The sequence below is a fragment of the Triturus cristatus genome, chromosome 4_1 (genome assembly GCF_964204655.1).
Source record: "Triturus cristatus chromosome 4_1, aTriCri1.1, whole genome shotgun sequence".
Classification (NCBI taxonomy): Eukaryota; Metazoa; Chordata; class Amphibia; order Caudata; family Salamandridae; genus Triturus; species Triturus cristatus.
This window is the reverse complement of record NC_140585.1, coordinates 859,181,672-859,202,132: the sequence shown is the minus strand read 5'-3', so window position 1 is coordinate 859,202,132 and position 20,461 is coordinate 859,181,672. Positions and strand designations below refer to the sequence as shown.

The 20,461-nt window shown below is 51.2% G+C and overlaps 2 protein-coding genes across 3 annotated transcripts in view; both read right to left on the bottom strand.

The window, feature by feature from the left end:
• Nucleotides 1–20,461, bottom strand: part of GDI2 (GDP dissociation inhibitor 2) — a 312,370-nt gene that overhangs the window by 102,424 nt on the left and 189,485 nt on the right. The window lies entirely within an intron of this gene.
• LOC146855675 (uncharacterized) lies at nucleotides 8,604–16,568 on the bottom strand. The gene is made up of 2 exons (XM_085650636.1): nucleotides 14,233–16,568; nucleotides 8,604–8,752 (listed from the first exon to the last, which is right to left on the bottom strand). Exon 1 carries the CDS (start codon nucleotides 15,930–15,932, stop codon nucleotides 14,745–14,747), a length of 1,188 nt encoding a protein of 395 aa, XP_085506762.1. The 5' UTR covers nucleotides 15,933–16,568; the 3' UTR covers nucleotides 8,604–8,752; nucleotides 14,233–14,744.

Sequence of the window (20,461 nt, the reverse complement as noted above, 5' to 3'; positions counted from 1 at the left end):
TTGTCCGAGCCCCCTCCGGACACTGAGGAAGCACCTGCGCAACCGTGTCCCACACAGCATGGGAAAAGAGGCATGCGGTGTTCACCAACCACAGCCATAAGCTGGTAGATGAACAGTTTCTTGCCGAACTGTTCCAGCTTTTTGGATTCCTATCCGGCGTACCGGAAGGGAATGCGACCTGGCAAAGTGGAGGCCTGGAGGACCAGGCTCTCCAGGGCTGGGTGGGAGGACAGAAAAGCAGGGTCACCCAGGGCCAGGCGATGGCACTGGGCCACATCCTTATCCCCTGTGGCCGGTCTAGACCAGGTGTCCATCAAGACATCAGGTAATGCCTCATTGAACAGAAGCAGGGGAACCGAAGAGTGTGGCGGCGGCTGAAATACTTCAGTAAAGAGGTTAGTCTTGAGGGTCACTGTAGGCAAGTCAAGGGCCTCAGCTGCTCTAAGGAGCACCATAGCCACAGCAGGAGGAGAAAGAAAAACAGGGTCAGAGTAGAGGTCAAGTCCACCGGCATCCTCTAGCTCTACTGTCCATTCCTGTTCTAACCCGCACTGCTGTGCGAGAGGGTCCTCGGACCCCTCCCAGTCGTCCCCTTCTTCCACTGCCCGTGAAACAGGCTGCAGTGGTGGTGGGGGGGACCGCAGGGCCTGGAGGCGCGCCGGCGGGAGCCAGACGCAAGGGAGGGCCCTCAACTGGGACCGCTGGGCCCGAAGGCGTGCCAGTGGGAGCGGAAACGCTTCTTAGACTTCTTATGACCTCTCTTCCCTGAATCAGAGTGAGAAGACGTCGATCCCGGGGAGCGATGACGATGGCTCCGCGAGCGATTTCTCAAACGACCTCTGGACCTCGAACGGTGTGGAGACGACAGCCGGGCCTCCAGTAGCTTACGGGACCACCCACGCAAGGGCTTCGGAGCCATGGCCAGACAGTCTGAACATGACCGGGAGTCATGGTTGCGCTCCAGACAGTAGAGAGAGACGCCATGGGGGTCAGCCACCGACATCGTACGGAGACCAGCCCAGCAGAATTAAAATCCAGGCATCCCTACATGGCAGCAGGAGTCAAAGACTGAAAACTGGAAGCCAAAAAGTCTCAAAAGTTTAGTCAAAAAGTTACTACGGTACGAGCTCTAACCGGATCTGCGCTTGCTGGCGTGTAAAAAGAAAGAACTCACGTCAGCGTACATGGGTGACGCCTAAGTAGTTTCCATGATGTCACCTCAGCGCTTACGACGCCAGCGTCGGATACGGAGCTGCACGACGCCATCTTCCGACGCGCAGGGGTACTGCTGACGAAAACTTTCCGGATCCAGTCTGACGCCTGGGGATATTCTAAGGTAAGGAATCTATCATGAACGTGTCTCTTTCAGATTGGCATGACCACTGCACGGATACCGGCCTGACACCTTTCTAGACTGCAAAAGAGTCCAGTTCCCATCTCACCATTCTGTGAAGGTTGGCGAAAGAGTGTTCGAGGTAATGCTCTGGTTGATACTTCGAACCACAGATTTCTTATTTTGGGAACAGATACCATAGCACGGCCTCCCCGAGTGGAGGGTCTGTGAACTGGCTCAGAATAAAAAGTTCTGCAGGATTGAGAGGGCAAAATGACCCGCTTCACGGACCACTAAGTCAAGGAAGTAGTGCTTTGTCAATTATGTATGGACGTCTACGTGCCACCTGACAAATAGCTGGAACAGTGTGTGCCAATGCAGGGGTAGCAGTCTTAGCCCTGGTGGAATGAACATATAAGACATCTACAGGCTGCTTCTTAGCCAGTGTGTAGCAAATCTTTATGCACAGAACAATACATAGGGAGATAGTCCACCTTTGCGCTCCCTTCCCAATTTTGCCCTGAAGAACTCCACAAATAACGGATAGTCTACCGAATGATGTTAGGTGCGATCTATATAAAAACTAAGTGCCCTCTTAGATTCCAACCAATGGAGTCACTCTTTCTCCTTAAAGGAATAAGTTGCAGCAAAGAGTGCCAGGAGGGCAATAGCCTGCCTGACATGAAATGCAATGACCACTTTCTGCAGAAAGGAAGCTTGGGTCGTCAATACCAACTTATCTGAGAAATATGTCGTAGAAGGTGGTTTCAAAGTAAGATCCTGTAGCTTGCTCACATGCCTAGTTGATGTTAGAATGAGAAGAAACAGTTGCAAATCAAACTTTTTAATGAAAAACTGTGCACACAACGTTAGAACTAAATTCAAGTTTACCGCTGCATCATGAAAAGTAGTTTGTTTTGGTGGAAATAAAGGTTGCAAAACTTTCAAAAATCTCATCACAATTTGTGGTTTAAATAGAGAAGGCTGATTCTGCAACTGCAAAAAGATTCAAAGAGCCGACTAACAGCCTTTACTAAGGCCCAAAGCAAGTTCTTGCTGGGCATGGGAAAAAACAAACAATACTTCATGCAACTTGGCTTGCAGTGGATACGTTTGGTTGGTGCAGCACCAAACTAAAATTTGTTCCAACGACTGCCATACCTCGATTTGTAGAGGGATGCCAAGCTGCCAATGCATGGATATGCAGATTGCGTAGGCCCGGGTGCAGCATCCTGGCCTGCTGCTGTAAAAGAACCTGCCAAATTGGAGGACAATTTCTCATACCCAGGAGTTACAGGAACCACACTCTCTTGGCCCAATCCAGTGCCACTAGAATGACTTGGGCCCGATCGTTCCTGATGATCGGATTTTGATAACTCTGGGCAGGAGAGGCAGCAGTGGGAAGGCATACAGGAGTACCGCTCTAGGCAGAATGCAAGAGAGCACCTCCTTAAGAACTCCAATGTGAAAAGTGCTGACACTGAACGTTCTCTGTGGTGGCGAAACGATTAAGCCAAGTTTCTCGCCATTGATGGGAGACAGTCTGTGCCATCTTCAGGTTAACTAACATTCATCGTCTGCTAAATGTCGGCAGCTGAGTTCATCTGTCTTGGTGGAATTCCCTGGTGGACCATCCACTTCCATAAGAGTAGAGCCTCCTGGCACAGTATCCAAGAACACACCGACCCGATTTATTGCAGTAGCACATGAATGTGTTATTGTTTGGGAGCACCTGCACCAGCCTTCCTCTAATGGTGGGTGTGAGAAAGTGCCCTCTTTCTTGCATGGTATGCCCCCACTTTTTGCTAAATTGCTGAATGTACTTTGACTGAGTGTACCCTGGACTCCTGCCAATCAGGTGCCCAGGGCCTATGTTCCTTCCTTAAAACACACAAACTCCAAATTGGCAAACCCTGGCCACATGTCAGCCCCTAGTAAATGGTACCCTAGGTACCCAGGGCCTTGTGACCAGGAAAGACCCCTAAGGGCTGCACCACTCATTGTGCCACCCTTAGGGGACCTGTACCCTTACACACACACACTGCCTTTGCAGGCTGAGTGTCTGGGTGCAGGACAAAATGAGGACAATGAGTCGACATGGCACACATCTGTGTGCCATGCCCAACACCCACACTGCCAAGGCATATGTCAGTCACCCCTCTGGCTGGGTGCCTTATGCCCATGGTGTGGGCACAGGAGCAGGAGCCCTGTGCCCCTACAGTACCCAGGTCCATTCCCGGGCACTGTAAGTGCAGTGCTGCCATTTAAGAGTACATGGTGCTGAGAGCTCGTCAAACACGAGCTCCACAGCACCATAATGGCAACACTAAAGACTGGGAAGTTTGGTATCAAACTTCTCAGCACATTAAACCCACACTGATGCCAGTGTGAGATTTAATGTACCAAGCACCCAGAGGGCATCTTAGAGATGCCCTCCTACAACTAACCTACAATCCACGTCTGCTCTGAGGCTGCCCAGGCTGCCACACAGCAGACACGTTGCTGGACCCCTGGGTGGGAGAGCCCCTGCTCTCCCGGGCCTGCAACAATGCACATCCTGGGTGAGGTGATAAATCTCCTCCCCCAGGATGAGCAAAGGGAAGCTTCAAAGGCCTGCCGCCTCTAGGAGTTTCCCCAGGCCACTGCAACCCCCCACGCTGGTGGGAAGCTTGGCCGGAAACCCCATACAAGGACCGGGGATGTGCCAGCCTGCCCACCCCACCCCTCAGGTGGGGAGGCGAGGTGAAGCACATCTCCGGGCTCTCGCCATCTTGAAGATGGGAGGCCCACCCTATCAGGATTAGGCTACTGCCCCCCTCCCACAGGAGAAGGGCAGGATAGGGGGTGTACCCACCCCAGGACAAGGACCCATTGGTCCCTGGCCTTCACCTACCTGTAACGCCCCTAAATCTAGAATTTAGGGGCACCCTGAACCTTCCTTCCCCAGATTCCAGATTCCGAAACTACAAGAAGAGCGAGAAGAAAAGACCTGCCCTGCAGCTGCAAAGGAGAGGGAGACACCAACTGCTTTGGCCCCAGCCCTACCGGCCTGTCGACCTCGGACTTGCCCCTGCTCCAAACCCGGCATCTCTTGTGGCCAGCAACCTCAGAAACCCCGGAGGACCTGGCTACCTTTGAACTCTGATCCCCTGGGACTCCCATGAGTAGAGGCTCTACTCAGAACCCACCTTTCACCCCTGGCAGCAGCCCGGAACCGCGATCCCAGCCCACTCTGCACCCGCCAAGCCTGGCCGGTGCCAGAGTGAACTAAACCCACGAGGACGACCCCACGGCGACTGTGACCCCGAGTCCGGCACCCAAGGACCCCCCTCGACTATCCTGAAGAAGCTTGCAGCCTCAGAACAGAGTGCAACCCCAACCGCGATCAACAAGAGGGTAAGATTTCCGACATCAAAAGGCACCCCTGCACCCGGCGCCCCACGGCCCTCTGTGCCCAATCCCGGGGTACCTACCTATCCTCCAACTACCCAACTTACCCCTCGAAGTGGTGGTGGCACCTGAAGAGTCCTCGTCCCCGAGCCTGCAGTCTTTTTCCAAACCGGAGATTTCCCATAGAAATCAATTGAGCGCCCGACGGCTCAAAAGCACCCTGCACCCAGCCGCCCGAGTGGCCCTGGCAGTGAAAACTCTACTCTAACCTACTTCCCCACTTGCCCTGAGTAAGTGACCAGGAGCCCAGCTCCCACAGCCACGTGGCTTGCCCGACAGCAGCCACCAACCCAGGCCCCCCTATCCTCATAGGATAACATTGGGCCTAACTCTCTCTGCACCCGGCCGTCCTGAAACCGCTGAGGGTGAACTGACTGTACCTACCTGACACTGGGGGACCCCCGAGTCTATGCCCAGAACTTCAACTCTGCCAGTCGAGTACTTACCCTTAAACCGCTAACTTCACTTTCCTCATAGGGTAACATTGACTGGCTTTTTCTTGGAAATTCTTCTAAGTGTGAACTTTTCAAAACTCAAAATATTCACCAAAAATCAGCCGAGTACCAAAAACGAATTTACTCACCTGCTCTTAGGTGAGCTCCCAGTGCTGGATCTTGGTGCCCAGCACTGACTCTGAAAAGTACCCACAACTATACTTACCTTTAACTCATTTTTCTTTGTAGCGGTTTTCCCAATTTTGTGGCGGCTGGGTGGTAGATGAGCGTAGGTCGTTGAAAATGTGTTGAAGCACCTTCTGTCCAATCTGTGCTTCCTTGTTCATCTGAATGTCCACGCAGTAGTGTTTCGTGAACGTGTGCACAGATGCCCAAGTTGCCGCTAGACATATGTCCTGAATGGGCGTGTTCGCCAGGAAGGCAACGGTGGCCCCCTTCTTCCTTGTGGAGTGAGCCTGAGGCCCCTCTGCTAGCTCCAGTCCAGCCTGTTTGTGGCAGAATTGAATAGTGAGGGCAATCCATCTAGCGATGGTGCCCTTAGTCACTGGTCTACCCATGAAGCTAGTAGCAAAGGACACAAACAACTGCTTTGATTTCCTGAGTTCCTTGGTCCTCTCAATGTAGTGCATCACCGCTCTTCTAGCGTCGAGTGTGTGCAGAGCCCTTTCTGCGTTCGAAGTCGGGTTTTGGAAGAAACTCTGTATCTGAATACTCTGGTTCATGTGGAACGCCGACACCACCTTGGGCATGAAGTGTGGGTCTGTTCTCAGGACTACCCTGTCCTTGTGAATCTGAATGTAGGGTTCCTGTAGCGTTAGTGCTTGAAGCTCGCTCACCCTGCGTAGTGAGGTTATGGCCACCAGAAAGGCCGTTTTCATAGTCAACATTTGCAGTGAGGCCTTGTGAATGGGTTCAAACTGTGCCTTCATGAGCTCAGTCAGTACCACGTTGAGATTCCATGCTGGCGGCGGCAACCTTTTAGGAGGGGCAATTCTTTTGGCTCCTTCCATGAATCTCTTCACAACCTGCGAAGTGAAGAAACTTCCACCCTTCTCACCTCTGGTGTAGGCTACGATCGCCGCTAGGTGTACCCTTAGGGAGCTCGAGCAGAGGTTACTCTTTAGAAGGTGTGTGAGGTACCTCAGTACTGTTGAGTCTCTTGTCATTCTGTTTTGCAGGCCCTTCTTCCTGCACCACACAGTAAATCTCTGCCATTTGGCGCTGTAGCATTTGCGTGTAGTTGGTTTCCTTGCCTCCCGCAGCACCCGCATAGTGCTAGGAGGCAATCTAAGGTGAGCGAACTTCAGGAGCCATGCCGCCAGGTTGAGGCTCTCTGGCTCCGGATGCAGGACCTCTCCGTTTTGCATAGAGAGCAGGTCTCTTCTTCTCTCGAACCTGTGGGGATTGCCCTGTGCCATTTCTTGAATTTGTGAGAACCATGTCTGCCTTGCCCACTGCGGAGCCACTAGGATCAGAGTCATGTTGCTGGTTCTGCACTTGTCGAGCACTCTGTGCAACAGGGGTATCGGTGGAAAGGCGTAGCCAAATGTCCTCGACCAGCTTATCCATCGGGCATTTCCTTGGGATTGCTGATCTGGTTGCCTGGACGCGAAGCTTTGGCATTTTGCATTTTGGCGTGTTGCAAATAGGTCTATTGTGGGAGTTCCCCATCTCTGGAAAAGCTTCTCCGTTTCCTGGCCATTGAGCTTCCACTCGTGCGATGCCGAGGTCTGCCTGCTTAGCCAGTCTGCCTCCACATTGTCCTTCCCTGGAAGGTGAATTGCCAGTAGATCTATACTGAGACGTATGGCCCATCTCCAAATCTCCTGTGCCAGAGAGGAGAGAGGGAACGACTGTGTCCCCCCCTGCTTGTTGATATAGAACATTGCCGTGGTGTTGTCTGTTTGGACCAACACCCTCTGGTTGTACAGGTGCCTCTGGAATGCCTTCAGGGCTAGCAGGATGGTTTTCAATTCGAGGTAATTGATATGACGTACCGCATCTGCTGGAGCCCACAGACCCCTCACTCGGAGGTTGTCCATGTGCGCTCCCCATCCCTTTTGCGATGCGTCCGTGGTAATGGTCATTGTTGGGTTTGGTGGTGTCAGGCTTCTCCCTGCTGTCATGTTGTCTCTGTTCCACCAAGTCATCTCCTCCTGCACTGCGTGCGTAACAACCACTAGATCTTCCCAACTGCCGCTTGCTTGTGACCATTGCTGTTGTAGCCATTCTTGGAATGGTCTCATGTGCAGGCGTACATTCGGCACCAGCTGGATACATGACGCCATCATCCCCATCATCTTGCTCACTGACCTCACTGTCAGAGCTCGCCCCTTCTGGTAGAGACGCGTCTCCTTCAGTAGGGCATCTGTTCTCCTGTCGCTGGGCACCACTGTGCTGTTCAGGGTGTTGATTTTTGATCCCAGGAAAATCTTCACCTGCTCCGGTTCCAGCGATGACTTCCCCCAGTGTATCGAGAACCCCAGGTTCGTCAGGGTGTCTGTCACGCGTGTTGCGTGTCTCTCGCACTTCTCGCGTGTGCTTGCCTTGACCAGCCAGTCGTCTAGGTAGGGGTAGACATGGATCCCCTGCCTTCGTAGGTGGGCCGCGACCGCCGACAGGCATTTTGTAAAAACCCTTGGCGCCGATTTTAGCCCGAAGGCCAGGGTTGTGAACTGGTAGTGTTCCTGGTCGATGTTGAACCTTAGAAGGCCCTTGTGCCTTCTGTTTATTGGAATGTGCAGGTAGGCATCCTTGAGGTCCACGGTGACCATGAAGTCCCCGTCTCTTATTTGGGGGAGCACCTCCTGCAGCGAAGTCATTTTGAACTTCTGCGTTCTGATGAACTTGTTTAGGTATCGCAGGTCCAGGATGGGTCTGAGGTTTCCGTCTACTTTCGGGACCACGAAGTAGTTCGAGTAGACCCCCTTGTTGCGTTCTCTGAACGGCACTGCCTCTATGGCTCTTTTTTCTAGTAGTTTCAGGGTTTCTTCTCTGAGTAGGGCCAGTTCTTAAGCCGATCTCTGCCTTCCCTTTGGTCTTCTGTTTGGAGGTCTTTTCTCCAAATCCACGCAGTATCCGTATTGCATGACGTTCAGTATCGAATAGTTTCTTACCTGTCGGTGTAGTTTTGCAGCTTGAAGATCTTTCTGGATTCACTATGCTGTGCATTATTCCGCGATCTTGTGGTTGGGTCCGGATTCGTAGTCTTTTCTTTGTTTTTTTTTTTTTGTGTAGCCCAGGTGGGCGTCGACGTACACCATTTGGTGCACCTCCCGTGACGTCGTCGTGCTTCCTGCGGAAGTCCCACCTTTGGGGCGCCATCTTCGGGTTCTTTTTTCCTTTCCTCTTTTTTTTTTTTTTTTTAACCCTAGGCGATTGATTAATCCTTCTTGTTCATTTATCTGTAGGTTTGTATTTCTTTGATCTTTTCCATTTTACCCCCTCTTCCTCCATCCTCATCTTCCTGGCGGAGGTGGGTGGGTTCGCTAGTGAATCCAGAAAGATCTTCAAGCTGCAAAACTACACCGACAGGTAAGAAACTATTCGTTTTGCAGCGTGAATCTTTCTGGATTCACTATGCTGTGCATCGATTTTGTAGCGGTTTTCCTAGTTCTGTGGCGGCTGGGTGGTAGATGAGCGTTGGTCGTTGAAAATGTGCTGAAGCACCTTCTGTCCAACCTGTGCTTCCTTGTTCATCTGAATGTCCACGCAGTAGTGTTTCGTGAACGTGTGCACAGATGCCCAAGTTGCCGCGAGGCATATGTCCTGGATGGGCGTGTTCGCCAGGAAGGCCACGGTGGCCCCTTTCTTCCTTGTGGGGTGAGCCTGCGGCCCCTCCGCTAGCTCCTGTCCAGCCTGTTTGTGGCAGAATTGAATAGTGAGGGCAATCCACCTTGCGATGGTGCCCTTAGTCACTGGTCTACCCATGAAGCTAGTAGCAAAGGACACAAACAGCTGTTTCGACTTCCTGAGTTCCTTGGTTCTCTCAATGTAGTGCATCACCGCTCTTCTGGCATCGAGGGTGTGCAGTGCCTTTTCTGCGTTTGTAGTCGGGTTTTGGAAGAAACTTGGTATCTGGATAGCCTGATTTATGTGGAACGCCGACACTACCTTGGGCATGAAGTGTGGGTCCGTCCTCAGGACTATTCTATCTTTGTGAATCTGAATGTAGGGTTCCTGCAGCGTTAGTGCTTGAAGCTCGCTCACCCTGCGTAGTGAGGTTATGGCCACCAGAAAGGCTGTTTTCATAGTCAACATCTGCAGTGTGGCCTTGTGAATGGGTTCAAACAGTGCCTTCATGAGCTCCGTCAGGACCACATTCAGATTCCAAGCCGGCGGCGGCAACCTTTTCGGGGGGGCCATCCTTTTGGCTCCTTCCATGAATCTCCTCACCACCTGCGAGCTGAAGAAACTCCCACCTTTTTCACCTCTGGTGTAGGCCACGATGGCCGCTAGGTGTACCCTTAGTGAGCTCGAGCAGAGGTTACTCTTTAGAAGGTGTGTGAGGTACCTCAGTACTGTTGAGTCTCTTGTCATTGTGTTTTGCAGGCCCTTTTTCCGGCACCACACAGTGAACCTCTTCCATTTTGCGCTGTAGCATTTTCGTGTAGTTGGTTTCCTCGCCTCCCGTAGCACTCGCATCGTGCTCGGCGGCAATCTTAGGTGCGCGAACTCTATGTCTTCAGGAGCCATGCCGCCAGGTTGAGGGTCTCTGGCTCTGGGTGTAGGACCTCTCCGTTTTGCATTGAGAGCAGGTCCTTCCTCCTCTCGAACCTGTATGGGTCGCCTTGTGCCATTTCTTGAATTTGTGAGAACCATGTTTGCCTCGCCCACTGCGGAGCCACCAGGATCAGGGTCATGTTGCTGGTTCTGCACTTGTCGAGCACTCTGTGCAACAGGGGTATCGGTGGAAAGGCGTAGGCAAATGTCCTCGACCAGCTTATCCATAGGGCATTTCCCTTGGATTGCTGATCTGGTTGCCTGGACGCGAAGCTTTGGCATTTTGCATTGTGGCGTGTTGCAAAAAGGTCTATTGTGGGAGTCCCCCATCTCCGGAAGAGTTTCTCCGTTTCCTGGCCATTGAGCTCCCACTCGTGAGATGCTGAGGTCTGCCTGCTTAGCCAGTCTGCCTCCACATTGTCCTTCCCCGGTAGGTGAATTGCCAGTAGATCTATCCTGAGAGGTATGGCCCATCTCCAAATCTCCTGAGCTAGGGATGAGAGCGGGAACGACTGTGTCCCCCCTTGTTTGTTGATGTAGAACATCGCCGTGGTGTTGTCTGTTTGGACCAACACCCTCTTGTTGAACAGGTGCCTCTGGAATGCCTTCAGGGCTAGCAGGATTGTTTTCAACTCGAGGTAGTTGATATGGCGGACCGCATCTGCTGGGGCCCATAGACCCCTCACTCTGAGGTAGTCCATGTGCGCTCCCCATCCCTTCTGCGATGCGTCCGTGGTAATGGTCACTGTTGGGATTGGTGGTGTCAGGCTTCTCCCTGCTGTTATGTTGCCTCTGTTCCACCAAGTTATCTCCTCCTGCACTGCGTGCGTAACAACCACTAGATCCTCCCAGCTTCCGTTTGCTTGTGACCATTGTTGTTGTAGCCATTCCTGGAATGGTCTCATGTGCAGGCGTACATTCGGCACCAGCAGGATACAGGACGCCATCATCCCCATCATCTTGCTCACAGCCCTCACTGTCAGAGCTCGCCCCTTCTGGTAGAGCTTCGCCTCCTTCAGTAGAGCCTCTGTCCTCCTCTCGCTGGGCACTACTGTACTGTTGCGGGAGTTGATCTTTGCCCCCAGGAAAATCTTCACCTGCTCTGGTTCCATCGATGATTTTCCCCAGTGGATCGAGAATCCCAGTTTTGTGAGGGTGTCTGTTACGCGTTTTGCGTGCCTCTCGCACTTTCCGCGTGAGTTTGCCTTGACCAGCCAGTCGTCCAAGTAGGGGTAGACATGTATTCCCTGCCTTCGTAGGTGCGCCGCTACCGCCGACAGGCATTTTGTAAAGACCCTTGGTGCTGATTTTAATCCGAAGGCCAGGGTCGTGAACTGGTAGTGTTCTTGTTCGATGTTGAATCTTAGAAGGCCCTTGTGCCTTCTGTTTATTGGGATGTGAAGATAGGCATCCTTGAGGTCCACGGTGACCATGAAGTCCCCTTCTCTTATCTGTGGCAGAACCTCCTGCAGTGAAGTCATTTTGAACCTTTGCGTTCTGATGAACTTGTTTAGGTAACGGAGGTCTAGTATGGGTCTGAGGTCTCCGTCTACCTTCGGAACCACGAAGTAGTTTGAGTAGACCCCTTTGTTGCGTTCTCTGAACGGCACTGTCTCCATGGCTCCCTTTTGCAGGAGTTTCCGCGTTTCTTCTCTGAGTATTGCCAGTTCTTGGGCCGATCTCAGTCTTCTCCTTGGTTTCCTGTTTGGAGGTCTTTTTTCCAAATCTACGCAGTACCCGTACTGCACAACGTTCCGTATCCACTTGTCTGTGGTAATACGCCGCCACTCCTGAAGGTGGAACCTCAGTCTTCCGCCTACTGGTGTCGTATGCTCGTAGGCTCTTGAATTTTCTCTTCCCCCTGATGACACTTTTTTGCGCCTCACCCTTGGGGTCCTGACGAGGGTAGGCGTCCTCTTGCGTGCTGAGTCACTTTGTCGAGGGCTGTTCGCCCCCTCTCCTCCTTTGGCCACGTCCGTTCCCTCTCCCGCGAAAGGACTGGCCCCGAGGTTGATATTGCCAGTTTTGCTTCTGTTGACCTTGTCCGTGACCTTCACCCTACTGACTTTGTTGGAACGCCTGGTGCGACGTCCCCTGCTGGCTTCCTCCCCTACCGTAGGGTCTTCGAGGGATTTCCTCGCCTCATTCCCCTCAGCTGTAGGGCCCCCATGGACCTCGCCGTCTCGTTTTCTTTTTTCAGCTGGGTGAGCTTGTCGTCCACTGTTGCTCCGAACAGTGTCTCTCCATTGAAGGGGGTGCCAAGGATGTTGTTCTGCACTTCCGGTTTGAATCCCGAGATTCTTAGCCATGCATGCCTCCTCTCTGTGACCCCTATGGCCATGAGTCTTGCTGAAGTCTCTGCCCCATCCAACGCCGTCTTTATGCAGGAGTTGGCGATGTTTTTGCCTTCATCTATCAGGTGAGAGGCTCTCTGCCGGAATTCTTCGGGGAGGTGCTTTACTAACTCCCCCATCTCATCCCAGTGCTGGTACTGGTGTCTATTGAGGAGTGCATTTGAATTCGCCATGCGCCAGTGCATTGCGGCGTTCCTCTCGACCTTTCTTCCTGTGAGGTCAATCCTCCTGCTCTCCTTATCCGGGGGTGGGCCCGAAGTTGCTGGTACGTTGGCCCTTCTCCTGGCCGTGGAGGCTATGATGGAGTCCGCGGTCACGCTACCCTTGATGTAAGGGGGGTCCAGGGAGGAGTGCTTATATTTCTTTTCTGTCCTGGGCGTGATCGACCGGCAGGTCGCAGGTTCCTTGAAGGCTTCTCTCCCCTGATTCATCACGCTTTGTAGCATGGGGAGGAACTGGCTCCTTGTCTGGATGGGGAGCAGTGTCTCGACGAGAAAATCGGCTTTCGGTTTCTCCTCGTCGAGTTTGACGCCGAAGGCCATTGCTGCGCTCCTGACCACCATATTGTAGACCCCGATGTCGTCGGGTGGCGAAGGCCTCGAAGGGTACGTGTCCACGGGCTCCTCCGGGTTTTCGGTGTCGAGATCGTGCCATTCGACGTCGTTGCTGGTAGACGCCGCCGATTCGTAGAACGACCGTTGGTCTTCTTCCTCGGCTTCTCCCTCATAATAGGGCTCTTCTTCCTCTTCGAGTTCCCTTGTCAGCCCTTCGGCGTCGAACTCGTCTTCGACCTCCTCGACGTCCGCTGATGGAACCGTTGGAATCTTGAATTCCTTCATTCTGGCGTCGAACTCCTTCTTTCTTTGAAGGATGTTCTCCATTTCGGCCTCGAGCCGCCTCTTCTTCTTCTCCATCTCGGAGATGCTTTCGGCGTCGACCGCGGGTCTTTTCGATGAACCTTGCGTCGACGTCGAACGTTCTTTCTGCGTCGATCGGCCCGTTTCATGGGATGCTTTCGACGACCCTTGCCTTTCGGCGTCTTTCGGCACCGGGGAGTCCTTATCTAAGGATCCGCTCGGCCTCTTGTCCGTGGTTCCCCCTTTGGACGTCGAAGTTTTCGGCGCCGGGGCTCCCTTCGTGGACTTTGACTCAGATTTTCTCGAGTCACCCTCGTGTTGTCGAGGTACTTTTTGTTTTGCGCTCGACGATTCTCTTACCTCGTCTTCTTTTTTCTTGTCGGTCTCTACGACCGTGAAGTTTTCGGCTGTCTCGGCGACGTTGTCCTCGTCGTCTGAGGAGAGGCCCAGAGCGTAGAGCGTCGGGGGCTTCCCCTTGCCGTCCATGTTGGCGTTGGCCATTCTCTGCCGCTCTCTCACCCTGAGTGTCTTCGGCGCGAAGGCTGAGCAGGCGTTGCAGTCGATACTCTGGTGATCGATCGGTAGGCAGAGGTTGCAGACCGGATGCTGGTCTCTCTGCGCGAACTTGTGGTGGCAGTTTGGGCAGAACTTGAATGGCGTCTTGTCCATTGCGCTCAGGGTCTCTGAGCGTGCATTCTCCAAGGCCGTCGAAGAAAAAGGGCGCTGGTCCTCCTTTCTTCGCGCTCCTGATGAAATCTTTTCCTTTCCTGATATCTTCTAGTGTTTCTATCGACGAAACTCGCTTTTCTTCCTTCTTCCTTCGAGTGTAATTCTGGAGCTTCCCGATGACGATCCAGACCCAACGGCGGAAAAAAGAATCTGAAGATGGCGCCCCAAAGGTGGGACTTCCGCAGGAAGCACGACGACGTCACGGGAGGTGCACCAAATGGTGTACGTCGACGCCCACCTGGGCTACAAAAAAAAAAAAAAGGACTACAAATCCGGACCCAACCACAAGATCGCGGAATAATGCACAGCATAGTGAATCCAGAAAGATTCACGCTGCAAAACCACTTGTCTGTGGTTATACGCCGCCACTCCTGAAGGTAGAACCTCAGTCTTCCGCCTACTGGTGTTGGATGCTCGTAGGCTTTTGATTCTTCTCTCCCCCCTGATGTTACTGTATTGCGCCTCACCCTTGGGGGCATGTCGAGGGTAGGCGTCCTCCTGCGTGCTGAGTCACTTTGATGAGGGTTGGTCACCCCCTCTCCTCCTCTGGCCACGTCCGTTCCCTCTCCCACGAAAGGACTGGCCCCGAGGTTGGTACTGCCAGTTTTGCTTCTGTTGACCTTGTTGTCCGTGACTATCACCCTGCTGACCCTGCTGGAACGCCTGGTGCGACGCTCCCTGCTGGCTTCCTCCCTGACCGTAGGGTCTCCTAGAGGGATTGCCTCTCCTCATCCCCCTTAGCTGTAGGGCCCCCATGGACCTCGCCGTTTCGTTTTCTTTTTTCAGCTGGGTGAGTTTCTCGTCTACTGTTGCTCCGAACAGTGTCTCTCCGTTGAAGGGGGTGCTAAGGATGTTGTTCTGCACCTCCGGTTTGAATCCCCGAGATTCTTGGCCATGCATGTCTTCTCTCGGTGACCCCTATGGCCATTAATCTTGCCGAAGTCTCTGCCCCGTCCAACGCAGTCTTTATACAAGAGTTGGCGATGTTTTTACCTTCTTCCACCAGGTGGGAGGCTCTTTGGCGGTATTCTTCAGGGAGGTGTTTTACTAGCTCCCCCATCTCGTCCCAGTGCTGGTACTGGTGCCTATTGAGAAGTGCATTGGAATTCGCCATGCGCCAGTGCATTGCGGCGTTCCTCTCGACCTTTCTTCCTGTGAGGTCTATCCTCCTGCTTTCTTTATCTGGTGGTGGCCCCAAAGTTGCTGGCACGTTGGCCCTTCTCCTGGCCGTGGAAGCTATGATGGAGTCGGCCCTGATACTACCCTTGATGTAAGGGGGGTCCAGAGAAGAGTGCTTATACTTCTTCTCCGTCCTGGGCGTGATCGAACGGCAAGTCGCTGGTTCCTTGAAGGCCTCTCTCCCCTGATTCATCACACTTTGTAGCATGGGGAGGAATTGGCTCCTCGTCTGGATGGGGAGCAGGGTCTCGAGGAGGAAATCGGCTTTCGGCCTCTCCTCGTCCAGTTTCACGCCGAAGGCTGTCGCTGCGCTCCTGACCACCATATTGTACACCCCGATGTCGTCGGGTGGAGAAGGCCTCGAAGGGTACGTGTCCACGGGCTCCTCGGGGTTTTCGGTGTGGAGATCCTGCCATTCGATGTCGTGGCTGGTTGATGGCGCCGAGCTGTAGAACGACTGCTGGTCTTCTTCCTCGGCTTCGCCTTCATGATAGGTCTCGTCTTCCTCTTCGAGATCTCTCGGCAGCCCCTCGGTGTCTAATTCGTCCTCGATTTCGACGACGTTCGTCAGTGGAGCCGTTGGAATTTTGAATTCCAACATCTTGGCGTCGAACTCCTTCTTCCTCTGAAGGATGTTATCCATTTCGGCCTCGAGCCGCCTCTTCTTTTTCTCCATCTTGGAGATGCTTTCGGCGTCGACCGCGGGCCTTTTCGACGGAACTTGCGTCGACGCCGACCTGTCCTTCTGCGTCGAGCGCCCCGTTTCATGGGTTGTCTTCGACGAACCTTGCCTTTCGGCGTCTTTCGGCACCAGGGAGTCATTTTCGAAGGATCCGCTCGGCCTCTTGTCCATGGTTCCCCCCTTGGTCGTCGAAGTTTTCGGCGCCGGGGCTCCCTTCGTGGACTTTGACTCAGATTTTCTCGAGTCACCCTCGGGTTTGAGGCATTTTCGGGTGTTTTGAGCTCGACGATTCTCTTACCTAGTCTTCATTTTTCTTGTCGGTCTCTACGACCGTGAAGTTTTCGGGTCCCTCGGCGACGTTGTCCTCATCGTCTGTGGAGAGGCCCAGATCGTAGAGCGACAGGGCCTTACCCTTGCCATCCATGCTGGCGTTGGCTCTTCTCTGACGTTCTCTCACCCGGAGCGTCTTCGGCGCGAAGGCTGAGCAGGCGTTGCAGTCCTTGCTCTGGTGGTCGACCGGTAGGCAGAGGTTGCAGACCTTGAATGGCGTCTTGTCCATTGCGCTCAGGGCCTCTGAGTGCGCATTCTCCAAGGGCGTCGAAGAAAAAGGCGGAACACTTCCTTCTTCGCGCTCCTGATGTGATATATTCCTTTCCTGTGATATCTTCGTAGTTCTTTATCGACGAAACTCGCTTTTCCTTCTTCCTTCGATTGTATCTCTGGAGCTTCCCGATGACGATCCAGACCCAACGGCGGAAAAAAGAATCTGAAGATGGCGCCCCAAAGGTAGGACTTCCGCAGGAAGCACGACGACGTCACAGGAGGTGCACCAAATGGTGGGTCGGCGCCGCCCACCTGGGCTACAAAAAAAACAAAGAAAAAAGACTACGAATCCTGACCCAACCACAAGATCGCGGAATAATGCACAGCATAGTGAATCCAGAAAGATTCCCAGTGCTGGATCTTGGTGCCCGCACTGACTCTGAAAAGTACCCACAACTATACTTCGCTTTAACTCATTTTTCTTCCATAGGAAACCATTGACTGCTTTTCTGTGAAATTTCTTCTAAGTGTTGATTTCTGCAATTTCTAAACATTCCTCAAAAATCGTATAACATCTGAAAACGTAATTACTTACCTGTTTTGGATAAATGTCCCAGTACTGAGTCTAGACACCCAGTACTGGATTACAAAAGTAACGATAACATACTGTACCTGTAACCTACATTTCCTTCCATAGGGAATCATTGACTGTTTTCTCTGAAATATTTTCAAAGTGCTCACTTTTGAAATAGCTAAATATTAGTTAAAAATCATTACAGTACCAAAGTCGACTTTCAACAGCTGATTCTGAGAACTGACCCAGGACTGGATCTGGGATCCAAGCCTGGAATTACAAAAGTAATCTAAAAAGTAATCTGTTGCATATAATTTGAATTTATCATTGAGCTCAATGTATTGTGTGTAGAAATAGAGTTGCTTACTGCAACTATTTGTAACTGTTTACTAAAAAGTCTATTGCATATACAAAAGTATTTTTATGAAACATCTTCTGTCGAGAAAGTATATTTTAATTCCAAGTGTTGGTTCTAAAATAAAACAAGCATATATTTTTATATACAAACCATTGGCCTAGAGTTCAGTTATTGAGTGTGTGGAACTATTTGCTGACTGAGTGTGTACAACAAATGCTTTACACGTCCTCTGATACTGCCTTACTGCTCGACCAGGCTACCACTTGAGAGTAAGATCATATCTAACTTTAACCTCTGTTAAACCCTTGGGGTCTGTGGACTCTGTACACCCTGTACCTATTAAGGAACAGTATATACAGAGCCACTTTCTCACAGTGGGCAGGAAGAACTTCCACTCCAACAAAGTGATGATGAGTCTAGCTTCTGCTGAAGACGAGAGGCCTCTGATCTCCACCTCTCCCAAATGTCCACCCCAACCCAAAAGCGGTGCATCAGTCACAAATGTCACATCTGGAGGGGCAAGGAGAGGGGCCTACCACTGACCTATTTACAGTCTAAGCAGCCACAAATGCAGGTCTTTTGCAGTCTCCTCTGCAATTTGGATACAATCCGACTGATTCCTTAGGTGCTGTGTCCACCAGAGATTAAGGTGACACTGCAGAGACCACATATGCCATCTAGCATGTTTCACCAGCAGGATGGAGGCCAACAATCAAAGCAGTCTCGGGGGTCATCTGCCCTGAGATCCAGGACTGCAGGATCATAGGCCGAATGTACCACATTCTCCGGTACGGGGAAAAGCACAAAATCGTACAATATCCAGAACGGCGAGATGAATGGAAGAATCAGCAGGTAGGGGTCAGATGTGACTTAAGCATGTTGAGATAGTGAACCTCCATTATATGAGGAGGGTTTGTCAGCGTCTGGAGGTGATTGATGACTGCCTGGGACGAGTCTGCCTTCAGCCAGTCGTCGAGGTAGGTGAAGACTAGTAGTGCCAAAATCCCATGGTGTGCCGCGGCAAAAGCCATTACTTTTGTGAACACCAGAGGGGCACTGACGAGGTGTGAGAAAGTGGCTCTGTATATACTGTTCCCAAGTAGGTACAGGGTGTACAGAGTCCACAGTCCCCAGAGGTTTGGCAGAGGCTAAAGTTAGATATAACCTTACTCTCTAAAGTGGTAGCTTGGTCGAGCAGTAAGGCAGTATCAGAGGACAATGTAAAGCATTTGTTGTACACACTCAGCCAGCAAATGGTCTCACACACTCAATAACTGAACTCTAGGCCAATGGTTTACATAAAAAAATATATGCTTGTTTTATTTTAGAACCAACAATAGGTATTAAAATATACTTTCTCAGAATGAGATGCTTTATATAAATACTTTTGCAGAAAGTTACAAGTGGTTGCAATAGGCAACTATTTTAAACACAACAATGCATTGAGTTCAATGGAAGTTTCAAGTTATTTGCCACAGATTACATTTAGGATTACTTTTGGAGTTTCAGTACTTGGAATCAAGTGATGAAAGTCGACTTAATTACTGTGATTATTTTTAGACAATATTTTGCTATTTTTAAAAGTTGACACTTAGAAAATATTTCACAGAAAACAGTCAATGATTCCCTATGGCAGTAAATTCAAGTTGCAGGTATAGTATGTTCTCGTTACTTTTGTAATCCAGTACTGGGTTCCTAGACTCCGTACTGGGTCCTTTATCCAAAACAGGTAAGTAATTATGTTTTCAGAAATTATACGATTTTTAAAGAATATTTAAAGATTGCAGAAATTGACACAGAAGAAATTTCACAGAAAAACAGTCAATGATTTCCTAAGGGAGAAAATTGGGTTACTGGTAAGTACAGTTGTAAGTATTTTTCAGAGTCAGTGCTGGGCACCAAGATCCAGCACTGGGAGCTCACCTAAGAGCAGGTGAGTATTTTCGTTTGTTACTCGGCTGATTTTTTGGTGAATATTTTAAGTTTTGAAAAGTCCACACAAGAAATTCAGGAAAAGCCAGTCAATGTTACCCTATGGAGAAAATTGAGTTATCGGTTTAAAGGTAAGTACTCGACTGGCAGAGTTAAGGTTCTGGGCATAGACTCAGGGGTCTCCCAGGGTGAAGTAGGTACAGTTGGTTCACCCTCAGCGGCACAAGGGCAGCCGGGTGCAGAGAGTTAGGCCCAATGTTATTCAACACTAGGAAGTAGCAGGAGTAACACCCAGCTCCAACTTCACATGCTGGATGCCAAAAGGGCTGGCAATGTCTGCTGCTAGACGGACTGGTGGTCCTCAGTCAAATGATCTGATAGCGACATAAGGTGCGGCGGCATGGAAATAAACAGAAGGACATAGCCCAGCAGACAATTTGTAGGAACCACTTGTTGGGCATGATGGCTAGTAACCCATGGAGGAAAGATCGGATCCTGCCTCTAACAAGGTCGCTGTCGGCCTAAAAAAATGCACACTTAAGCGGTTCTGCAGGTGCTGAAGGGGTGAGCAACTGAGCTGCATATTGTCCCCAAAATCCTGGGCACTGGCTATGTGAGCTGCGACCTTAGCCATAAAAAGGTTGGAAGACCTTCTGGGCTGTCAGAGGGGTCTTGAGTTGGCAAGACTGAAAACCCTTGCCACAGTGGGGTCGAAATGCTGGTGAACTGCCTGATGGGTGCAAATAGATTCCAGGAATGTGCAGGGGACCTTCTTTCCTTATACTTTAAGGGCTGAATCGGTTTCTCACCAAAAAAGGCAAAAATCATTTATTTGTATGTCCATCAAAGATGCTTGTACATCATCTGAGAAGCCCATAGAGGCCATCCAGGTGCAGCGCCTTAGTGCCACGTTTTTTTCCATTGTCCCCTCTAAACAGTCTTTTCAATTGCCTGACCTAAACGTCTTTTTAAGTGTGATCTCTTACTTGGTTTCCTTTAAGCCAAAGGAAATGGCAAACTTTGCAGCGTCTAAAATGAACAATTTGGTGGACAAAAGCCTGCAGGTAGTTTAGGACAGCTGACAAAATGTGGGCCACCATATCCCAGAGGACATGTGAATAGCAACAAAAGAGGCAGCTGATTGACAAATCTGAGCGCACGGCTCACAGACAAGAAAATATGCTTCCTAAAAGTTTTGATGCATTTTGACTCGTGATCCAGCGGGTGGTGGGGACGGTGTTAGTATTCAACTTACTTGTGGGTGCCTGTATAGCAACAAGCTCTGAAGCATGG

Bases quoted from the DNA above. Each gene is read 5' to 3' on its own strand.
- LOC146855675 (XM_085650636.1), bottom strand. From the start codon at position 15,932: ATGGACAAGAGGCCGAGCGGATCCTTCGAAAATGACTCCCTGGTGCCG.